The sequence below is a fragment of the Oncorhynchus gorbuscha genome, linkage group LG21, assembly GCF_021184085.1.
Source record: "Oncorhynchus gorbuscha isolate QuinsamMale2020 ecotype Even-year linkage group LG21, OgorEven_v1.0, whole genome shotgun sequence".
Classification (NCBI taxonomy): Eukaryota; Metazoa; Chordata; class Actinopteri; order Salmoniformes; family Salmonidae; genus Oncorhynchus; species Oncorhynchus gorbuscha.
This window is the reverse complement of record NC_060193.1, coordinates 46,183,809-46,200,718: the sequence shown is the minus strand read 5'-3', so window position 1 is coordinate 46,200,718 and position 16,910 is coordinate 46,183,809. Positions and strand designations below refer to the sequence as shown.

Sequence of the window (16,910 nt, the reverse complement as noted above, 5' to 3'; positions counted from 1 at the left end):
ACACACACACACACTTCAGGGCATGAGGGGCTAAATGACTTGTAAAACGGCTGAGTGATGAGGAGGAGAGGAGGAAAAGCCACAGAGATTAGCCCAAGTTGAGGATGAAAGGCCAGGGATGCATGGAGGCCGGGAGGGGGAAGACGTATAGTGGATGGAAGGATACTACGGCAGTGAAATCCTATTTCAACAGCCTGAGGGAGGTGGGGGAACAGGGCTCCGCATTAGCTCTCAGAAACTCTACTCGTTTCAGGGGTTTTCTCAGGGAAGAGAGAACATGTGAATTCCAGCAGCACTGCTGAGCGAAACATGAGTGAAGATGAAAGAGCCGAAGATTTCTCTCACCATCTTTATTGGATTACACATCCAAGCTGGGAAAGTGTCTTTGGCATTTCAATAGGCCCCGCTCAAAGAAGAGTGGCAAATGGTATGAAGCAGGGAAAAGAGGGAGAATCGAACAGCTTAAACTGCAGTTGGTTATGAAATCTGTTCAAGGACATTAACTCAGAGACGGATACATCTTTACCTAGAATGGCTGTGTTGGACTCTGGTCAAAAGTAGTGCACTATGTAGGGAACAGGGTGCCATTTAGGATGCACAACCAAATCACAATAAAAGCCTTTAAACTGATCGGCAGCGAGTTGCTTACAATACCAACCCGTGTAAAAGGTTCAGACAAAAAAAAATGACCTCTCATTATGTTGACAATTCAACCATTATTCTCAGCCGTTCTCATTATTTGGCCAAAGCAAAAATATTAATATTCGACTAACAACAACTTGATCACAGTTCCAAGTAACAATCAAATTCCCAGGTATTGCATAATTTGGATCAGCATTGTGATCGTTGTGATTAGCATCATTACATTGCTTTGATCAGGCTAAATGGTGAAGATGGAGGGTAAAAAGCAGGGGTGGATTGGAGGTTCTCAGCCCTGAGCAGGAAGCGGAGATGGAGCTCAGTCATAGGCCGGCAGGCCGAACATCTCTGGTTTGAAGTCCTCCATGGTCCTCAGGACCAGTGTGGCCTCCTGGGTAAGGCCTCGGTCCAGTTTGTCATCAGGGATCATGACAACCTGCATCCCAGCCGCCAAGCCGGCCTTAACACCCATAGGAGCATCCTCAAACACCAGGCACTGTTGAGAGAGGAAACAAGACAAGCAGGCGCTGGATGTCAAACAGTGCTAAATAAAAAGTGAAAGGAGACAATAGGATTTATAAATTCACATGGGAGCATAATGAAGTGAACAATAGTTCGAGTAATTCTGCTATACAGTCAATTACGTATTTTAACCTAGTGTGTCCACTACAGGAGGTTGAAGGCAAAATACCAGAAGTTATCAATTTCTTAAATAGAGGAAGTATGACAAGGTTTATGATGCCTCATTATGCAACCACAACATAAAACAGTCCAGTCTATTGGCACAGCACAATGCACAATGCACAAAGTCTTGGACTTTGGACTGAGAACTATGAACTGCAACTCAGTGTCTGGTGGAGAAAACAGAGCAGAGGAAGGCAGTCACACTGAAGAACTCGTGTTGAGGTGAGGTGACCCACAGTATGCTTCTGACTCTTACCTTTGCGTCACAGCTGCATGAATAGAGGCAGCATACAAATGAGAAGCCAATATGGAAGCAGTGTGGAGAAGAATAGACAAAGAACTGAGTGACAAGAGCTTTCCTTTTATTCATTGGGAACTTCCGACATCCTGTGCATTTGAACCTCAATAGCTACGCTTCCTAGCTTTTCAAACAAAACACCCCCTCCAAAGACGTCTCCCACCACTCTACCTAATTCAAGGTTCAATCAATCCCTATAATTTGAATGAGTGCACAAAAATAATCACAAAATTACACCATTTGCTGCAATGTTCTTCCTTCTACGTGATTTCCCTCCAATTTGCCTTTGACTTACCTCACACACTAATGGTGACATTTAATTTAATTGTACCAGATTGACCTAGCAGCTTCGGAAATGCTCTAAACCACAACTACCAGTCAGTCTCTTCTCTAATTCTCAAATGGAACTAAAATAACCTAATAAAAGGTTCCCAGATGGAACAATAGAAGCCGACTCGAGGTCTCTAGAAGATTTAACTAATTGACTCTTGTGATGTCACAGCCTAGAAGTAGCCTAGGAGAGGGACAATAAGTATGGAAACACAGAGCGGCAAGGCTACCGAGAGGCCCTAGCTAGATAGTTGCTTCCAATCAAGGGGCAATAAAGACTCTGAATTAGGCAATTAGCCTGGAAAATGAACATTTAATCAGTGTTCAATGGCTGCATTGTAATGGACGAGAGGGAAACAGGACTCAAATGCACTGCAGCTCCATGTTAGCTCAGGAGGAAGGCACATAGCCTGAGTGCCAGTCTGTTTGTGCTATCATGCCAACTCCTTGTCACTCATTGTCATGCCAAACATGTTTGGCTTGACAATGAGCAATGGAGTTTGCAAGGGCACAAGCAGATATGTGACCAGGCTACAAGTCACTGCAGCAAAGAGAGACTGGGGTGGTGATTTGCCTTTATAAAGGGTCAAGGGTCTTTTCTCCTACTCATTGTTAGGACAATGGAAGTTTGCTTCAAAAAATCCATATTTTATTGTTCAACTACCGGCCTGCTATACCATGCATTGGGAACAGTGAATGGAGAACAGACAGAGACCCAAAGTCGTTCGCCACGCAGGCCTCCAACAGCCAGCCCCATGGAAGATTAACAACCAGTCCCGAGGCATACACCCAAACACATGCAACATTCATCAGAACCAATTGAATCTGTATTCACAGTGTACCCAAGGCAGTCACTGCCGCAACACAAGAAGAGTGGGAGACTCAGTGTGTGTGTGTGTGGATACCTCCCAAATGACACCCTATTCCCTACATAGTGCACTGCTTTTGACCAGGCTCTTCTCAAAAGTAGCGCACTACGTAGGGAACAGGATGCCATTTGGGACGCACAACAGACTACAGTGGCTGGTGCCAAGACTACTGTGATTAGCCGGCTCAGCAGCACGTCACACACACTCCCTTTACAACGGTGTATTAAGGGGAGATGACAGAACATAGCATAGTGTTGTTATGGAGCAGATCCAGGGCCTGCTTGGCAGCCAGCAGCAGCTATTTCAGCAGAACGGACCAGGACGTTTAGTTGTTTACAGGACTATCACGGGACACTTAAGACAAGGAGAGAAAAGTTTCCCTCAGGGAGAATGGGATTGAATCCTATGGACAGTTATGAGTTTTAATCATATGGACGCATTTCATGTGACTGAGTCACATGTATGCTATGTGATTTAAATCCGAATAACTATATATACAAAAGTATGTTTGACAGATGCCAGAAGAACGCTACCTGCTAGAATACATATTACCAACTGTAAACTTTGGTGGAAGAAGAATAAATGGTATGGGGCTTTCCATGGTTCGGGCTCAGCCCCTTTGTTCCAGTGAAGGGAAATCCTAACGCTACAGCATACAATGACATTTTAGATGATTCTGTGCTTCCTACTTTGTGGCAACAGTTTGGGGAAGGCCCTTTCCTGTGTCAGCATGAAAATGCCCCCATGCAAAGAAAGGTCCATACAGAAATGGTTTGTCAAGATCGGTGTGGAAGAACTTGACCAGCCTTAACAGAGCCCTGACCTCAACCCCATCGAACACAACCCATCGAACACCTTTGGGATGAATTGGAACACCGACTGCGAGCCAGGCCTAATAGTCCAACATCAGTGCCGACCTGGCTGGATGGAAGCAAGTTCCCGCAGCAACGTTCCAACATCTAGTGGAAAGTCTTCCCAGAAGAGTGGAGGCTGTTATAGCAGCAAAGGAGGGAACCAACTCCATATTAATGCCCATGATTTTGGAATGAGATGTTTGACGAGTAGTCCACATACTTTTGATCACGTAGTGTATGTTATATGATGGAATCATATGTACTGTGTGTTATGTTATTGAATCATATGGCCGCTATGTTATGGTAGACGAGTGCGTAGGCTTGCTGCTAGACAGTAGGCTTATGCTATTGTAAACAGAGACCAGGGTCTGGATCTGACACACAGACTTGACCTGGCAGCATGGTCAGTCCTTGGGGGAATACTCATTAGATGAGACATTTTGCCCAGATGGAGAAGGAGAGAACCGTAGGTCACAGTCACCATACGCACTCAACCTACACATGGACCCAATAACCTTCTACTCAACCTAGACATGGACCAGGGAAATAAAGCTGGGTCTAAGCTGGGTCATTGTCCATTTGGAAGACCCATTGCGACCATGCGTTAACTTCCTAACTGATGTCTTGAGATGTTGCTTCAATATATCCACATTTCCTACATCATGACGCCATCTATTTTGTGAAGTGCACCAGTCCCTCCTGCAGCAAAGCACCCCCACAACATGATGCTGCCACCCCCGTGCTTCACGGTTGGGATGGTGTTCTTCGGCTTGCAAGCCTCCCCATTTATCCTCCAAACATAACGATGGTCTTTATAGTCAAACAGTTCTGTTTCATCAGACCAGAGAACATTTCTCTAAAAAGTACAATCTTTGTCCCCATGTGCAGTTGCAAACCGTAGTCTGGCTTTTTTATGGCGGGTTTGGAGCAGTGGCTTCTTCCTTGCTTCTTCCTTGCTGTGCGGCCATTCAGGTTATGTCGATATAGGACTCGATTTACTGTGGATATAGATGTGTTTGTACCCATTTCCTCCAGAATCCTCAAGGTCCATTGCTGAAGATCTGAGATTGATTTGCACTTTTCGCACCAAAGTACACTCATATTTAGGAGACAGAACGCGTCTCCTTCTTGAGCGGTATGACGGCTGTGTGGTCCCATGGTGTTAATACTTGTTGTACAGATGAACGTGGTACCTTCAGGCGTTTGGAAACTGCTACCAAGGATGAACCAGACTTGTGGAGGTCTACAATCTTTTTTCTGAGGTCTTGGCAAATTTATTTTGATTTTTCCATGATGTCAAGCAAAGAGGTTGAAGGTAGGCCTTGAAATACATCCACAGGTAAACCTCCTATTGACTCAAATGATGTCAATTAGCCTATCAGAAGCTTCTAAAGCCATGACACGATTTTCTTGAATTTTCCAAGCTGTTTAAAAGGCACAGTCAACTTAGTGTATGTAAACTTCTGACCCACTGGAATTGTGATACAGTCAATTATAAGTGAAATAATCTGTTTGTTAACAAATATTGGAAAAATGACTTGTGTCATGCACAAAGTAGATGTCCTAACCGACTTTCCAAAACTATAGTTTGTTAACAAGAAATTTGTGGAGTGGTTGAAAAAAATAGTTTTAATGACTCCAACCTAAATGTATGTACATTTCTGACTTCAACTGTAAGTGTTAGGCATCCTCTCAATCATGGATAGAGAGTTACCCATCAAATAAAACATAGTATTTTATTTTATCGAAACCTCTAATGCAAATTCGGTTGAGTGCAGTGTACCGCAAGGCACCCGTCTTGGGACATTGTTTTCTGTTTTTATTATTGACCTTCCACAGAATATAAATTGAGTGTACAAAACATTCTTAACATCTTCCTAATATTGAGTTGCACACCCCCTTCTGCCCTCAGAACAGCCTCAATTCGTTAGGGCATGGACTCTACAAGGTGTCAAAAGTGTTCCACAAGGATGCTGGCCCATGACTCCAATGTCCTTTGGGTCGTGGACAATTCTTGACACACATGGGAAAATGTTGAGTGTGGAAAAACCCAGCAGCATTGCAGTTCTTGACACATGCAAACCGGTGTGTCTGGCACCTACTACCATACCCCATTCAAAAGCACTTAAATATTTTGTCTTGCCTATTCACCCTCCGAATGGCGCACACACAATCCATGTCTCAATTGTCTCTAGACTTAAAAATCCTTCTTTAACCTGTCTCCTCCCCTTCATCTACACTGCTTGTAGTTGATTTAACAAGTGACATCAATAAGGGATCATAGCCTTCACCTGAATTCACTTGGTCAGTCTGTGTCATGGAAAGAGTAGGTGTTCCTAATGTTTTGTACACTCAGTGTATGTCGGCTACGACAGTAAAATAAGTGATTGACACCCTTAACATAGAGCTCCAGTCAGTTTTAGAATGGGCATCTAGCAATAGGCTGGTGCTAAATATAAAAATATATATAAAAGCAACATTTATGAGAAATCACTCACTCAACCCTAAAGCTCCTCCAGATCTATTATTGAATAATGTGGCGATTAAGCAACTTAAGGAGACTAAACTGCTAGCCGTAACCCTAGATAACAAGCTACAGCATCATGGTCAAATCATATAGACTCAATAGTGACTCAAATGGGAAGAGGTCTGTCCATGATAAGATGTTGCTCTGCTTTCTTGATATCTCAGTCGACCAGACAGGTCCTACAGGCATTTGTCGCACCTGGACTACTGCCCAGTCGGGGGGTCACGTGCGACAAAGAGAGACATAGGTCAATTACAGTCGGTCCAGCACAGAGCAGCACGTTTTGCATTTAGATGTACACCGATGGTGAATGTCAGTAACATGCATGTCAGTCTCTCCTAGCTCAAAGTGGAGGAGAGACTGACTGCTTCACTATCGGTCTTTGTGCAAGATATTGTTGTGTTGAAGGTACTGAACTGTCTGTTCAAGCAGTTGGCACACAGTTCGGACACTCATCGGTACAACAGGAGACATGCAACCAGGAAGTCTCTTCAGTCTCCAGGTCTAAAACAGAGGCTGGGAAAGGCACAGTAATAATAGAGCTATGACTATATGGAACTCTCTGCCACCTCAGGTAACTCAAGAAAGACATAAAAAATTTAAAAAAAAAAACAAAAACAGATAGAAGAACACCTTACGGCACAAAAGGGACTGTGAAGAGAGCCATTTTGATATATTTTGTATTGTAATTTACACTGTGTTATGTGTTGAATAATGTAGGTGGGTGGCCTTGCACAAGCCTTGGCGTGTCTGAGCCAGAATGGCTCATAGGGCAGGAGACATCTCCTGCTCCTGAAGCGTGAGACAGAGGCAGATTATGTATATTAGTTGTGTTTTTTTCCTGTATGGATCCCAATAAACACTACTACTAAATACTCCCTTTTATTGTGACATTTTCTATTTTATCGTGTCATTTTCATGTACCTGGAAGGACACATCAGGAGAGATTTTTTTTGTTTTAAATAGCATATTTTGAATGGACTTTTGACACACACCGTTGTTTGACAGTGATCCATTCAACAAATCATTTCCCCTTCTCCTCAGGTGTTAGATCTCAAAGAGGCTCATCCTCTGCTCCAACATATTACTTCACTTGTCGCTTTTGTCAACGTCTGACACGACAAGGCAAACCAACTATGTCAACACCAGAGTGTCTGGTGTGTCTTAACTTTCACACGGCTTTAAGACGGGGCTTGTCACAGTGACACAGCCATTCACTAAAATAACAGCGTTTTGTACAGTCGCTTTCCCTTCAATATTTAATCAGAGCAGTGTGTACGTTTTGTTTATGTCGGGTAAATAAAACGATCATTCTGCTTCTCAGTTTGTTCCGACGCCATCCTGGCCTGAGCTTAATGCAATAAGGTAGGTAGTGCAGCGTGTTCATTCATCAAACTGTCCGTCTCAGAGTGATGCATTTTCAAACTTGATGAATGGTACCGTAGCAAGAAAATACTTGAAACTAACACATCACACTAGAGGTCGACCGATTATGAGTTTTCAACGCCGATACCGATTATTGGAGGACCAAAAAAGACGATACCGATTAACCGGACGATTTTTAAAAATGTATTTGTAATTATGACAATTACAACAATACTGAATGAACACTTATTTTAACTTAATATAATACATCAATAATATCGATTTAGCCTCAAGTAAATAATGAAACATGTTCAATTTGGGTTAAATAATGCAAAAACAAAGTGTTGGAGAAGAAAGTAAAAGTGCAATATGTGCTATGTAAGAAAGCTAACGTTTCAGTTCCTTGCTCAGAAGATTAGAACATATGAAAGCTGGTGGTTCCTTTTAACATGAGTCTTCAATATTCCCAGGAAAGAAGTTTTAGCTTGTAGTTATTATAGGAATTATAGGACTATTTCCCTCTATACCAGTTGTATTTCATTAACCTTAGACTATTGGATGTTCTTATAGGCACTTTAGTATTGCCAGTGTAACAGTAAAGCTTCCGTCCCTCTCCTCGCTCCTCCCTGGGCTCGAACCAGCAACACAACGCCAATAGCCACCATCGAAGCAGCGTTACCCATGCAGAGCAAGGAGAAAACCTACTAGAAGGCTCAGAGCGAGTGACGTTTGAAACGCTATTAGCGTGCTCTAACTAGCTAGCCATTTCACTTTGGTTACACCAGCCTCATCTCGGGAGTTGATAGGCTTGAAGTCATAAACAGCGCAATGCTTGACGCACATGAAGAGCTGCTGGCAAAACGCACAAAAGTGCAGTTTTAATGAATGTTTACGCGCCTGCTTCTGCCTACCACCGCTCAGTCAGATACTTAGATACTTGTATGCTCAGTCAGATTATATGCAACGCAGGACACGCTAGATAATATCTAGTAATATCATCAACCATGTGTAGTTAACTGGTGATTATGATTGATTGTTTTTTATAAGTTTAATGCTAGCTAACAACTTACCTTGGCTTACTGCATTCGCGTAACAGGCAGTCAGTCTCCTTGTGGAGTGCAACGAGAGAGAGGCAGGTCGTTATTGCGTTGGACTAGTTAACTATAAGGTTGCAAGATTGGATCCCCCGAGTTAACAAGGTGAAAATCTGTTCTGCCCCTAAACAAGGCAGTTAACCCACCATTATTTGGCCGTCATTGAAAATAAGAATGTGTTCTTAACTGACTTGCCTAGTTAAGGTATAGGTATAAAAATAAAATCCCCAAAAACATTATTATTTTTTTTTTATCGGCAAATTGGCTCCCAAAAAAAAACGATTTCCAATTGTTATGAAAACTTGAAATCGGCCCTAATTAATCGGCCATTCCGATTAATCGGTCGACCTCTACATCACACAGTAAGGATTTGTGAGAGTGTGTATATTCGGGCCTGCAACGTGGTTTGTTGAGTGAGTGAAGAGACAGTGATAGATAGCCTGCTACATCTTACGTAGAATGTATGCACACATGACTGTAAGTCGCTTTGGATAAAAGCGTCTGCTAAATGGCATATATTATTATCTTCTAAACCATCTCTAAGCTCAGGGCAGGCTAACTGCAGGATATGCAGGAACGTTTTCCTCATCTGTGTTACGGGGTACTTTGTTATACACAGGAAACAGGAAATGCAGGCCATCATTTAAAAATCTGGAGGTCCTAAATGGCACCATATTCCTTTTATAGTGCCCAACTTTTGACCAGGGTCCATATGGCTCTGTGGTGCACTCAAAAGTTTGCACTATAAAGGGAATAGGGTGTCATTTGGGATGCAGACCTGGAGGGCACAGTGTAAATGCATAAAAGGGCAATCTATTGGCCTCCAGAGGGCTGCGTTCACAAGGCTAATGAGTGGTTTGGTCAACCCGAGGAAAATCACATGGAGACGTTTGTCACTCTCGGCCAGATGGCAGACAGGAGCAGAATAGCTTTCATTTGGGGTCTGAGTGGGGACACGTTTTCATATTTTACTCAGACAAAGACTAGGTTTAAAATAGTCTCTTCTAACAGCCGCTGTGCTTGCGGAGCGCCCTGAATCTGTTGAGAGAGATTATGTTTTGAAAGACTTAGGATACATACAGGCTATGGAACAGGTAGACTTCATAAATAACCGTAGGTAAGGGTCACGTTATCTAGAAATTGCGGAAATAGAAGGTCAAGGTAATGACATACCTATTGATGATTGAGTGAAGTCAATTCTCTCCCGCACCACAACTACCTTCCAGATAAGACAATTATTAACAAACCATGATACTACAGTGGACAAGTCCTTCAGGAAATAGCCTTTAACTTGTCTACCGGCTGTGACTGTGACACTCCCTGGGAGCTTATAAAAATCCCCATTGACCGAGTGTCTGTCCGTAAATCTTACATCTCCATGCCAGTGTTGGCATTTCTTTCCAACAGAATAAAAAGGAGTGATCAATACTGTTAAAGCTCCCCATAAACTCAGACAAACTCGCTGACAATGTATTCTCCCCGTTCCTGATTTGGTGTGGACAGAAAAGGACCCAACAGGCTTCACTAACATGAAGTCTGTGTTCATAAAGCACTTTAACAAATAAAATATATTGTGTCTCTGAAATGAATGGGAGTTCATAGGATTTTAGGCCACTAAAATGCAGCACCAGATATGAAAACCCAAACAAGCACATTACTGCTGAGTATAGGGCAAGCGATATTACATCTACTGGTATTAAGGACTGACCTTCTGACCACTTAAAGCACCACCGTGTCCATAATATTTTTGCAGAGAACTTCAAAGCTCAAATATTGAATATTCCATAGAGCTGATATTAAAAAACACTCTTGTTGTTTTGTTTTTTTTTGGGGGGGGGGACTCGCAGCGAGGCCCTACTGTACCTTCTCCGTCAAAGCACGTGGGACTGTCTGTTCATAAGGAACATCATTAGGGCTGTAGAATAGCACGGCCTTAACTATTCAGATAGATAGATCAAGCCTGTTTTAGTCCCTGACCATTTCAATCCACCAGCACCAAACACACTGGGTACCACAAACGCATCACTGTGATAGCTAAATTGAAGAATAAAAGAAAGATATTGACTATATGGTCGAGAAATAATGAATAATGTGTCAATTTTGGGATTATAGCAGCAGTTACCATTTATTATGTGGTTGGTGCATCTGCACAGCAGAGAGGCCCACTGGGTCCGGATAGTTGAAACACCCATAAAATATGGGGGTGTAGCCGAGGCGACTGGCTGTCCCTAAATCAGCGTTGTGTTGTTGCTGTAGCATCATTATATAGGCTAGCTACAGATCCAAGCTCCAGAGCCAATACTGTCTCTGTACTGACTCTTTACACCCTCTGTGTGAGCCTCTCTGTGACTTAGTCCCAAATGGCACCCTATTCCCTATACAGTGTACTAATTTTGACCAGAGCCCTATGGCCCCAGGTCAAAAGTAGTGCATGGAGAGGGAATATATCATCATTTGGAACGCAAGTGGGTCTTTCTGAAACATCTCGGTGCCTCCCTTTTCAAATAAGGTTTCATGTCCTAATTGTACCGTATTTGGTGCTATAAACCTTTCCTTGGTGTAAAGTAATTAATGATTTAATGGTAGCTGGATTACTTTTCTCCCTGTCTTTCAATGTAAATCCCAGATTGAACCCTATTCCCTACAAAGTGCACTACTTTTGACCAGAGCCGTTTGGGACGCAGCCTATGTGAATGTGAACTAGAGCTTTTTCATGTTTCATTTTCATGTTTCGTTAATCTTAGCTGGTAGGCTGAGCGCGCACCTTTAGTAAAAACCTTTTCTCTATCTCCCTCCCTTTCTCCCTCACTCATAGTATTTTTTAGTGCTGGGGAGAAAGTGACAAATGGAAGAGGTGGAGGACTAATTCCTTGCCTTTGGTCACCATAGAGACAGAGTACTGGGCTGGGCAGATTTACTTACTTGTGAGAGGGTTTTAAGCAGTCTGCCAGGCGTATTACCTCCAGTGTTGCATAGCATCATCAGAGCCCTCAAAATGCCTCACGTCACTTCATGCCTATATTCCAGGAAACCTCCATCCCAATAACGCTGATATAAACAGCAACCTTTTAAGCACCAGAACAAACATGCATCCTGAGAAAATGACTTGAAATTCCACTGCATGATTGAATATGTACAGTTGTAGTGAAAGCTTAAAATAATGCTTACATTTTAGAGGTAAGAAAGGACAACAACAAAAATACAACTCAAATGTTTCACCTACAACTGTCTTCACTGCAGTTTCTGTAAAATTCCTCACTACAATTAATTAAACTCATAAATTCATCCCTGCTTCCACTAATCTGGGGGTAGGAGAGAAGCTGCGAACACAATGTTAATACACGCACCCATTTTCTTTTTATTGCATTCTGTCTTTCTTCTGTCTCCTCCTTGCAATCCTGAATCGCAATCTGTCCCCTCCCTCCCTACTTCTCTCTCTCTTTCTGTACTTAGGCAAAACTGTCACGGAGAGAGGAGAGGTGCCAGGAAGTGATGCATCATAATTCGTTATTCCACTGAACCGATTCCCCTCTCACCCGCAGTTCCATCTCATCAAGAAAAACGAAAGTCCTAACTGGGGATGTTTGGAAGCCGCCAAGATTTTTCAAAAACAGGCCGACAATTAACGAAGGCTGCTGCTGCAGACCCATTTGCAGAGAAATCTACAGCCCTGCACCTGTTAGGGAGATTCATTTACCTCAAAAAAGGAAAACAACAAATCCAAAGCTATTAACCTCTCTTTTTGGGTTCCTTTTTGGGGGTTTTTCAGTTGATAGCTCTGTAAAACTAACTGAATATTTATGTAGTCTTCTAACCCTAATGATTGTAGACATATTTCATAGGTGGGTTTGCTAAAACAAGCATGGAAGGCGATAAACATGGTAGTGGCTACGTCACAAGCAGCACCCTATTTCCTATATAGTGCACTAGCACTATGGTCCCTGGTCTAATGTAGTGCACTATAAAAGGGAATAGGGTGCCATTCGCAATGTACACCGTGTGATTCCTCAGTGTTGTGGGGGTTTCATGGCTGGTGTTGACAGCACAGACCTGTTACTTATAGCTACCCTTAATAAGCCGAAACATTGGCATTGAAAATGGAAATGAATGAGAGAGTATGAAGTCGGTTATAGGCTTAATCATTTCCCTCGCTTTCTGGATGTGAAAATAAAGGGTCCTATAAATAAGGCCTACACTTTCGATAGCCTGGTTTGGATCTGCTACAGTCGATCAGTTGGTCAGTCAGTGTCTTGCTAATAATTCCTTTGGCGTTTCTTAGGAACGGGTGAAAGCTGGGGCATTGAAGCATGGCAGGACGACATTAGCCTTGGTAACTTTCCTAACAACAGAATTGGTTAGGGGCTTAAGAGTTAACCCACTTTCTTGGAGGTATAAATGCAATTCCACAGGTTCCTATAAAAACAATTTAGTTAATCTGCTCAATGATTAGTCTACGAACAAATATACTAAGTAACAAACGGAAAAAAAATGTCTTAACAACTGAATTGGTGTAAAACTTTTTAGGGGTTGGTCTTTTTCAGCATTATAAGTTGTACCAGCCCACTGTCCACTACCCTGTCCCTCTTCGTATCAGTCATCTGAGCTATGATTGGTAAGAATTGGGGACCTTCGGGCTGCTTTCCCCCTCCAACCTTACTAGGTGTGTATGAGAGTATCTTAGCGTGTTTACTGGTCTGTCCCGCTTATCGTGGCTGGTTATTTTATGCTTAGCTTATTTATTCATGAGGCAACAAGAATAGGGTAATAGTCTACTCCACTACCCACTGTAGGCTACTGTCCCTCTCACTCGCCTGTCCCTCTTACCGTGGCCGGAGGTGCAGGAGGAGTGAACCTGCTGGCACACACCAAAAAGGAGTCAGGCTGAGGTTTGCTGTTTTTCACATCGGGATCATCCCCTAGGACGATGTGGCTGAACAGGTCAAAGAAGGCTTTGTGCTGACTGGTCTTCATCGCAAACGCCAGGCCTGCTGAGCTTGTCGCTACAGCGATGGGCACATTGTGTTTACGGAGATGGTGGACGAGATTCTCCACTCCTGGTTACACACAGACAAACAGTACCAGTCAAAAGTTTGGATACACCTACTCATTCAAGGGTTTCTTTAATTTTACTATTTTCTACATTGTATAATAATAGTGGAGACATCAAACATATAAAATAATACATATGGAATCATGTAGTAACCAGAAAAGTGTTAAACAAATCTAAATATATTTTATATTTGAGATTCTTCAAAATAGCCACCCTTTGCCTTGATGAAAGCTTTGAACACTCTTGGCATTCTCTTAACCAGCTTCATGAGATAGTCACCTTGAATGCAATTCAATTATCACATATGCCTTGTTAAAAGTTAATTTGTTGAATTTCTTTCCTTCTTAATGCCGTTGAGCCAATCAGTTGTGTTGTGACAAGGTTGGGGTGGTATACAGAAGATAGCCCTATTTGGTAAAAGACCAAGTTCATATCATGGCAAGAACAGCTCAAATAAGCAAAGATAAACAATAGTCCATCATTACTTTAAGACATGAAGGTCAGTCAATACGGAATATTTCAAGAACTTTGAACGTTTCTTCAAGTGCAGTCGTAAAAACCATCAAGCGCTATGATGAAACTGGCTCTCATGAGGACCGCCACAGGAAAGGAAGACCCAGAGTTACCTCTGTTGCAGAGGATACGTTTCAATAGAGTTAACTGTACCTCAGAAATTGCAGCCCAAATAAATGCTTCACAGAGTTCAAGTAAGAGACACATTTCAACATCAACTGTTCAGAGGAGACTGTGTGAATCAGGCCTCCATGGTCGAATGGCTGCAAAGAAACCACTACTACAGTTAAGGACACCAATAAAAAGAAGAGACTTGCTAGGGCCAAGAAACACAAGCAATGGACATTAGACCGGTGGAAATCTGTTCTTTGGTCTGAGTCCAAATTTGAGATTTTTGGTTCCAACCATCATGTCTTTGAGACAGAGAGTAGGTGAATAGATCTCTGCATGGGTGGTTCCCACTGTGAAGCATGGAAGAGGAGGTGTGATGGTGCTTTGCAGATGACACTGTGATTTATTTAGAATTCAAGGCACACTTAACAAGCAGGGCCACCACAACATTCTGCACCGATATGCCATTCCATCTGGTTTGGGCTTAGTGGGACTATCATTTGTTTTTCAACAGGACAATGACCTAACACACCTCCAGGCTGTGTACGGGCTATTTGACAAAGGAGAGTGTTGGAGTGCTGCATCAGATGACCTGACCTCCACAATCACCCGACCTCAACACAATTGAGATGGTTTGGGATGAGTCTTAACTATTATTCTACAATGTAGAAAATAGTACAAATTAAAGAAGCACCCTTGAATGAGAAACTTTTGACTGGTACTGTATAGTACACATCATTGGTTTGTCCAACACAGTAAATACTAACAAATCCAAACAAATTGAGCCCAGTTCAAATCCAGGATCACACTACCTCTAACTCATGCCCTATTGCAGGGGTACTCAATTTACGCTATGAGGTCTGGACCCTGCTGGTCTTCTATTCTACCTGATAATTAATTGCACACACCTCGTGTTCCTGGTCTAAATTTGTTCCTGATTAGATGGGAACAATTAAAATAATGCAGTGGAACTGGCTTCAAAGGTCCAGAGTTGAGTTTGAGGGCACTAGCACTCTGAATATAGTGTAGAGTCTTCCTATGTATACAGGACACACACACACAGTAATGAAAACATGGGATTACAGTTCGTTTGTCAACAAACTCAGAGACGCATATTTCATAGGTGAGAACCAACTATTTTGTTCATGTTATGGTAACTATACCACACTACAACTGTAACACACACACACCTTAGCTACCTTGCATCAATTGAGCTGAAGGAAATATCTTCTCCTGAATTTTTCTAGTCTCACTGAGAAGTTCCTCTGGTGTCATTGGTAGTTCTAGGGAGTCTCGTATAATGGTGGAAGCCTCCATAGCTTTCTTTCCCATCACAGAAGACTTCACGTCCCAGGTGTATTTCTTTCCAAACCTGTCGCATACTTCCTGGTATGACACCGTGTACAGCCTCTCTGTATCTGCAAGTTCAAAACAGAGCAAAATAAAAGTTAGATAGCTATGTTATCACCACACGTTTAACTTAAAGCTAAAATCCTTAGTTGCTACATCAAGTTTTGGACTTATAATATATACCCATTGATTCTTGAATATAATGAGCTTAGTTCAACTGTCATACCCCATCAGAACCCAGATTATAGGCTTTGTTTACTAGAAGTTTTGTAAAGAACAAATGTAAACGAACTGTATAGCTTCAAAAAATGGCTAAATCTATCATTTTGATATCGTGGATGGTCAGTCCTTGGAACCTCATATTTCTATGAATTTGAGTGGTTACATTTATCCACACCCATCCCCTCAGTTTTTTACTTAAACAGAGGCTTTTAACTAAGGATTCTAGCTTTAAATCACGACATTCAGAAGACTATGCAAGACAGCACATGGAAATGATTAGCGAATGTTATGGTTGTAGAAAGATTCCTTTACAGATAGCTAGCAAACGTTACTGTTCATTTTGCTTCACCATGGTTGACACACATGATGAGCTGATACTGAACGCTAGGCCTTGTGTCAATTTGTTCCGGCATGTATAATTCCATCGTTTCAAATGCAAATAGAAAGTGTATATTAATAACCTAATAATAATCCATCCATGTCGAAAAGAACATGGGTCACCGGTTTAAAAATCGATTGTGTAGACATAATTACAGTAGGTGCCAACACAACGACAAAATCCAATCTTGAAATCGAAGCACTAGCTAGCTAGCAGGCTAACGTTACCTATATTTAGTAGGAAGATGGACAACTGATACCAAAGTCTCAGTGCCAATAACTATCAAGTAGCAAACTAAATGTATGAATGTATTCATTTCTAGAACGTAAATAAACCTGTTTACATCACACAATATCAAAATAGTTTAATAATCTTACGATTTAGATTTACGAAAATGATGCTGTCGCAATTAAATGGTGATTCTTTAGTCGGCCAACATTTTGCAACGGCTGATGGGCAAGGTAGTTTTATGCTCAGAAGCCACTTCTGCCTATTCACTCAGAATAATTAGTCTCATAATATCCCACTTATCTACAGAAATGTAGTGGGCCTAATCTAAATGTGATTTGCTACATTTAAAACACATGTCTGTATTTGTTCATTTTTTAGATAACTTCACATACAA

At 42.0% G+C, this 16,910-nt stretch overlaps 1 protein-coding gene across 1 annotated transcript; it reads right to left on the bottom strand.

The window, feature by feature from the left end:
- Window positions 1-335: 335 nt before the first annotated feature.
- On the bottom strand, window positions 336-16,523 carry LOC124008745 (pseudouridine-5'-phosphatase-like). Its single transcript, XM_046320268.1, has 4 exons — window positions 16,368-16,523; window positions 15,534-15,752; window positions 13,485-13,714; window positions 336-1,135 (listed from the first exon to the last, which is right to left on the bottom strand). Exons 1-4 carry the CDS (start codon window positions 16,432-16,434, stop codon window positions 959-961), a joined length of 693 nt encoding a protein of 230 aa, XP_046176224.1. The 5' UTR covers window positions 16,435-16,523; the 3' UTR covers window positions 336-958.
- Between the last annotated feature and the right edge of the window lie 387 nt (window positions 16,524-16,910).

What these genes read in the sequence shown, in the direction of transcription:
- LOC124008745 (XM_046320268.1), bottom strand. Translation starts at nt 16,434, where the DNA reads ATGTCTACACAATCGATTTTTAAACCGGTGACCCATGTTCTTTTCGAC. An exon ending in CATGGATGGATTATTATTAG is followed by an intron (nt 15,753 to 16,367) that starts GTTATTAATATA and finishes TTGAACTTGCAG; the next exon opens with ATACAGAGAGGCTGTACACG. An exon ending in CTCCTGCACCTCCGGCCACG is followed by an intron (nt 1,136 to 13,484) that starts GTAAGAGGGACA and finishes CTCTCTCAACAG; the next exon opens with TGCCTGGTGTTTGAGGATGC.